General features: G+C 33.3%; 1 protein-coding gene across 1 annotated transcript in view; it reads right to left on the bottom strand.

Annotated features, from left to right (window-relative positions):
- Positions 1–5,668, bottom strand: part of LOC118743931 — a 139,322-nt gene extending 133,654 nt beyond the window's left edge. Inside the window, exon 1 of the mRNA XM_036476691.1 lies at positions 5,564–5,668. Coding sequence (XP_036332584.1) covers positions 5,564–5,668 — 105 coding nt within the window. The remainder of the gene's footprint in view (positions 1–5,563) is intronic.
- Positions 5,669–6,145: the final 477 nt, after the last annotated feature.

The following is a 6,145-nucleotide window of genomic DNA, read 5'->3' on the forward strand; positions in this document are numbered from 1 at the left end:
TAGCAGTTGATGGCTGTTATTTTTCCACTCTCTTTTTTTCATGCTTCTGTAGGTGTGTATGTATGTACACACATATATTGCTTTTAATTGTATGTTCAGTGGATTTAACTGCTTGTTGTTGTGTGATTGCTATTTGTATGTCATATCAATAAACTCGTTTACCCGTTTGGAATTCATGACTTTTTTTTTCAGAATGAAACTACAAACGGCCAGCAACTCGTTCGCAACCACCGCCCGCTCAATTTTTCGAAAAGGGCGCCGCACCTGTTCATCTATTGGTACTACCTTCGCATTCCCTTTTCTGTTTGACTCACTACATGAGCCTTAGAGTATGCAACAAATTTGTTTGCCTTGGCAACGATTTTCCATACATACGAGTTGTACATGGCGTATGCGCAACTTCACTCGTCTGTTTATCGACATTCATGTTGGCTTTTATGTTTATGTATGCGTTGACGACTGAGATTTATCAATTTCGCTGCAGCAGGCTGGCTGCTCGCACACGTTGTACACATACCTGCATACATTTGTATGTACATAAACACCTTTGCATCCATTTTTATTTTTTCATTTCATTTCATTTTTGATTTATGCACAGCAATTGGGTTTGTTTGCCAATCTTGTGCGCTTTCACTCTCGCTCATACATATGCTTGCTTGTATGTGAACGCGCCTTCCTTTACTCTGATGTATTTGATTTTGAAGTGTTCAGCAGTAGTTGCGGCTGCTTTGTTTTTCTTTTTTCGTTTTTTAATGTCAGATCCGTGTATGCGTGTGCGTCAAATTGTATCGAGAGGGATTTCCATGAATACGAAAACACATAAAGTGTGTTTTGAGGTGAGTCCTTTTTCTCGCATTTTCCAAGAGAATTTTAATCTGCATGTGTTCCATTTTTTCGAGGCCTGATTTCTGTAAACAAATAGCGTAATTGAATGAGCAGTTAGCCTGGAGATGATGCTCGTGTTGTTAGGGTACATACATCAACATCGGGTAGACGTTAGTGAAATTGACACTATTTATTTTGAATATTTTTTAATTCTTAAAATGAGGGTATGATGCAAAACTGATTAAAAATATTTTGCAATTTAACATGAATTTTACAATACTTTAAAATTGGAAATAAATTTAACGACATTTGAAAACTTGACATAATTTTCTGGTAATAAATGTGCATATAGGTACATATAAGTTCTTATAAGCCGCAAATAAAAAATAGCAAACATTTTTGCTCATTTCCAAGCGGTACATACATTCTACAGCACTTAAATATTGGACATAAATTTTACGACATTTGAAAACTGGACATAATTTTTTGGTATAACATAAAAAAAATATCATATATTTTTAATCCTTTAGAAACTTAACATACATTAAAAGTACCAGTTAAAGGAGACATATTTTTTTTTTAATTAAAAACATGACATACCCTTCAAGCAATTTAAAGCACTGGACATAAATTTTACGACATCTGGGCAACATTGTACATACATATGTATAAATTGTACACGAATTTTCGGTAATTTAAAAATTAGACAAACATTTTTAATCTATTAAAAACTGGACTAAAAATATTTGGCAAGTTTAAAGACGTCCGAAATGAATACAACTGAGGTGATTAAAATCGAATGTCTTTGAAATGTGGATATACATATGATATGGATGTTAAAACAAAGACGACTTTTGAATGTAAAAAGTGAATATAGAAAACTGGACAACAAAAAGTAAGGCGTAAGTCAAATTCTTACTATCTATTTTTTTGGTTGTCCGTTCTTTCTAATTAAAAGTTAAAGTTTTTTTGAGAAAAAAATCGCTCCAATTTACATAAGATTAGGATTTGAACTCATGTCCAAGACTAAGTTTATCTCGAGCCATCTTTTATGATATATACGCTCTGATGTGCTCTGTTCAGAAGATAATTATTAAGCTATTTTGCACTCGCACTCTCACTATGGACTTGGAACTTTTTAGCAAGTCGTCAGCAAATTGTGAACCCTACCCAGAATCGGCTGACTGACTCTGAATGGCTCTGAATGTTAAGTGAGCAAAGCAGAGCATGGGCGAATCTCCCACTTATAATAATGGTAAGCTATGCATAAAGGCTCTGTCTGACTATTCTCCATAGCTGTTAAGAGCGGCAGTAGTATCTATAAGGTAGTGGTAGTGTTCAGTGATCATCAGCGCTTTGCCCTATTAGACAAGTGGACGTACAGTGATTAAGCAGTCTTCATCAGGTGGAGGGAAATCGAGAATAATCTTTCATGTTTGACTATGCGGGCAATAGCAATTGAGTGATCCAATAAGAAGATGAATTGCAGACGAAACTTAAGCAAGAGTGCCTGCCATACTTAACAGCAATTGCAAGAATTTTGTAAATTCAAAATTCATAACTTAAAAAAAAAAAATTCTTTTTGAAAATTTCAGTATCTTTTAGGATCAGTTGGAGGTATTGCATAAACAAGGTTGCAAAAAATTTTTATAAGTTTTTGCTCTTACGATTTTTTTTTTTTTTTTTTTTAATTTCAAAATTCTGCATTTTTTGTGTTTAGCGATATGTATACTCTATATATTATTTTCTTTATAGCCCTAAATACCACCAGACCAGAGAAAGAAACCTTTCAAAATCCCGGAAAATCTGAAATTTAGAAATTTGCATAACTTTCAAAAAAAGTTTATTTTTTTCCTTCGACAGAGCTTCGTTATATGACAAAAAAAATTCTGACCAAAATTCATCGAAATCAAAAATTGTTGATTCCAACCACTGCTAGATTAAATATGGATTGACTGATATACATACATATGTATGTATAAATCTATTTCCAACGAACTTTATGCTCTTCACAAGTTCGTCCAGTAGAAGTATACAACTTGGCATCGATTGTCATCCGATCCGAAAGCGAGGCATTATGTTTGGGGGATAAATGGAAGTGTCTCCTCTCTTTTTGGAGTATGAAGAAACTGCTTTAGACCTCAGCAATTAAACGGTGCTTTCCAGACACAGGCTACGGGAACTTTGCAGGGATTTTTGGAAACTAGTATGACTTTCTGAAATCCCTCACTTGTCCACTAAGTTCGAGAAACTCTTATAAATTATCACAAAAGTTAGAAGCATGTTTCTTTGGCAATATACACCAATAAACAAAATTAACTTCATCCGTAAATGTTCACAAATTTTACTAAGCTTATGCTATTTTTTCAAAAGTTTATTTTAGCTTCTAGGGGTTGATTGGAAATATTTTTAATTGAGCTGAACTCGTTCTCGATAAAAAATATTGCCAGACAACAGCACTCTACCACAACTTGAATGAAGCTTCGTAAGCCACCCCGAAAGTGGGAATAACAACACCCTCATTTCACGTATTTATATGCATACATACTACATACATACATACATACACATATCCCTATATATATATGTATGTATATAAAGGTTTGTACGAATTATTTATTTCCAAGACCAAGTATGTATGCGACTCAATGTTTACACTTTCGTTGTAAATCTATTGAAGTGTAAAATGGCTACACTTCAACTGCGATTTGGTGGCTGCTTTCAGCACTTTGAGCTTTCACACTAAAAACGCACGTAAAAAGCTTATATGAATATGCTATTATATGTACTTACATATAAAGCATAAGTAGTATAAATATGAGTAGGTATATACAAAGCCACAAGCACTCATACACTATACATACATATGCGCATATATATTTGCGTTTACAGAATCGATGTGAAATCGCTTTGAGTGTCGGATATCCAGGTCACTCATACGCCGCAGTGTCTGTAAACTCTACAACACTTTGAAGTACTAAATTCGTACTAAGTATGTATATCTATTTGTGGTTGTTTCGTTTGCATTTGTGTGTACTTTTGAGCTCGTTATGTGCTGGTATTACTTAAAAAAATTTTGATTATTTCCTCTGTTTATGCTCATTTTAATGGCTGCCTGTAAGTGGTGCAGCTGTTGATTTTATTTTTGGAAAAAGGTTTTAATCAATTTACATGAAAATTTTTAAATTTTGGTTAGTAAGATAAATGTTTAGACTTCCCCTTTGGTATATAAGAATACACAACAACTTAAGCAAGTTTTTTTTGTGAAATAGTTGAAAATATTAATTTACATATCTATGTATATGCAAACATGTGATTGGAGGCAAGTGCCACAAAGGTGAACTTACTCACAGAGATAACTCACAACCAACAGCTGTGAATAGGGCGCAAATTAAATATCTTCCTTTAACTTGCTTCATTGATCACGCCTGTTCTGAGATATGTATTTTGATAACCTCCATATTTTGTTTTGTCTTTAGCAAGGTTTTTTTCAAGGGCTAGAAATTTCAAAACTTATTCTGAATAATCCTGAATTTAGGATACATATTTAAGGTTAAAGTACAATAATTTGCATTTTCCATTATCTTCTCTTTCATTGCCTTTAATGCCCTCCAAGACATGTGGCATCTGGTTCTGTTTCTGGCAATCGCTTTGAGCTTCTTGCAGCTGCTTTCAGCTTAACCCCAGCTGCTACGCCTCTCGATCGATTGTTCTTCTCCACATTTCGCGGGAGACCTGCCTCTGCCGATAAGAGGACTCTATTCCAAGGCCTTCTTTGTAATACTGCCGACTTCTTTGCGCAAATTTTGGCCTACCCATGATAGTCTTTCTGAGCCACTCCTCATTTGAGATTGTTTTAGGCCACGAAATTCGAAGCATCTTAGAAGAATGAAATTATTGCTTAAACCTTATTGGCTCTTTTCAAAATGTTTTCGTGATTTTCCAATATCTTCTTGGCTTATTTTCGAAACTTTTATGGGTTTTCAGGACTGTTTTTAGAAATTTTTCGGAACCATTTAAGAATTTGGACGATTTTTTCGGTTGTTTGCGCTATTTTTTCGGGATTTTTGGAAATCTCCGAACAAATAGGTATTTTCGGGAATTTTTTATCTTCCACATATAAGATTTATTTAAATTTTTTTCGAGACCGTTCGGGATGTTCGATATTTTTAATAATTTTACAGCTTTATTTGGGACTTTTAGTATTTTTTCTGACTCTATATCTATCTCGAAACTTTTTGTGGTATTCTACGATTTTATTCGGAGTTTCTATTATCTTACGTAATATTTTTTATTTCCATTCGTTTCTATACGGGAAGTTTTACCAACTTTCAATACTTACGTGAAATTTTATTTTTTTTATTTTCCACTTCGGAAATTTTTTGAAACTTTTCGAAATTTTTTTTCGAAACCATTCCAGATTTTTGCAATATTTCAGGAAGTTTTTATTTTTATAGGTGAAATTTCGGAATAATTTTGAAATGTGTTTTAGGCCCGTACGATATTTTTCTCAATTTTTTAACTTTTATACCGTGATATTCGGAAAGCCTTCGGAACCTTTCAGAACTTTCAGTTAATCTTTTGGGCACTTTTGGTTCTTTTTTTAACTTTCATTGCTGATTGAGGACTTTTCTTGATACTTTCTCAGATATTTTGGCATATTTTGAGATTATTTCATGCTGCCTCGGCTTTTTTTCCCGGAACTATCGCAACAATGCGTTGCTTAGAAATGACCCACCTCTACATGTAAAACGGCATTTGGACGACTGAAGAAGAGGCATAGATCCGTGCCTAGATTCTCATTCGAAAAGGCACGAATTCGGCTAGGACTTAACAGCGTCATCTCAACAAAACTGCAAACTATACTTATGATTTAAAAAAATTTGGTAAATTTACTTTCGGATAAATTTCTACTTACAATTGTACTTACAAATCCGGTAATAATAATGTTTTTTTTTCTTTTATTCGGTCTTACCTGAAAGAAGAAGAAAAATAAACAAAATTAGTGCTGTGTAAATGTATTGCGATTTAAATTTTAAATAAGTAGTTTATTTTTCTTAGTTCCAACATTTTATGTTCGCTAATAAAAATTAATTAATTTTTTTTCAAAAAAAAGTTTTATTTTTCAAAAAATTAAAACTCCTCTGTTTTTACAACGCTCTTTTTGAAGCTGCTTTTAGAATGCAAAGATGCAAGCATAAATTTCCCCAATTTCAAATTAAAATACCACGCCCAACACCACCTAAACCTATTGATTTCTTTGGAGATATGGCTGAAGCCAAAAAAGTAACTTCTAACATAAATTAAAATTCCTTTACTT

This window comes from Rhagoletis pomonella, unplaced genomic scaffold (assembly GCF_013731165.1).
Source record: "Rhagoletis pomonella isolate Grant_MI unplaced genomic scaffold, Rhpom_1.0 Rhpom_scaffold_00007, whole genome shotgun sequence".
Taxonomy (NCBI): domain Eukaryota; kingdom Metazoa; phylum Arthropoda; class Insecta; order Diptera; family Tephritidae; genus Rhagoletis; species Rhagoletis pomonella.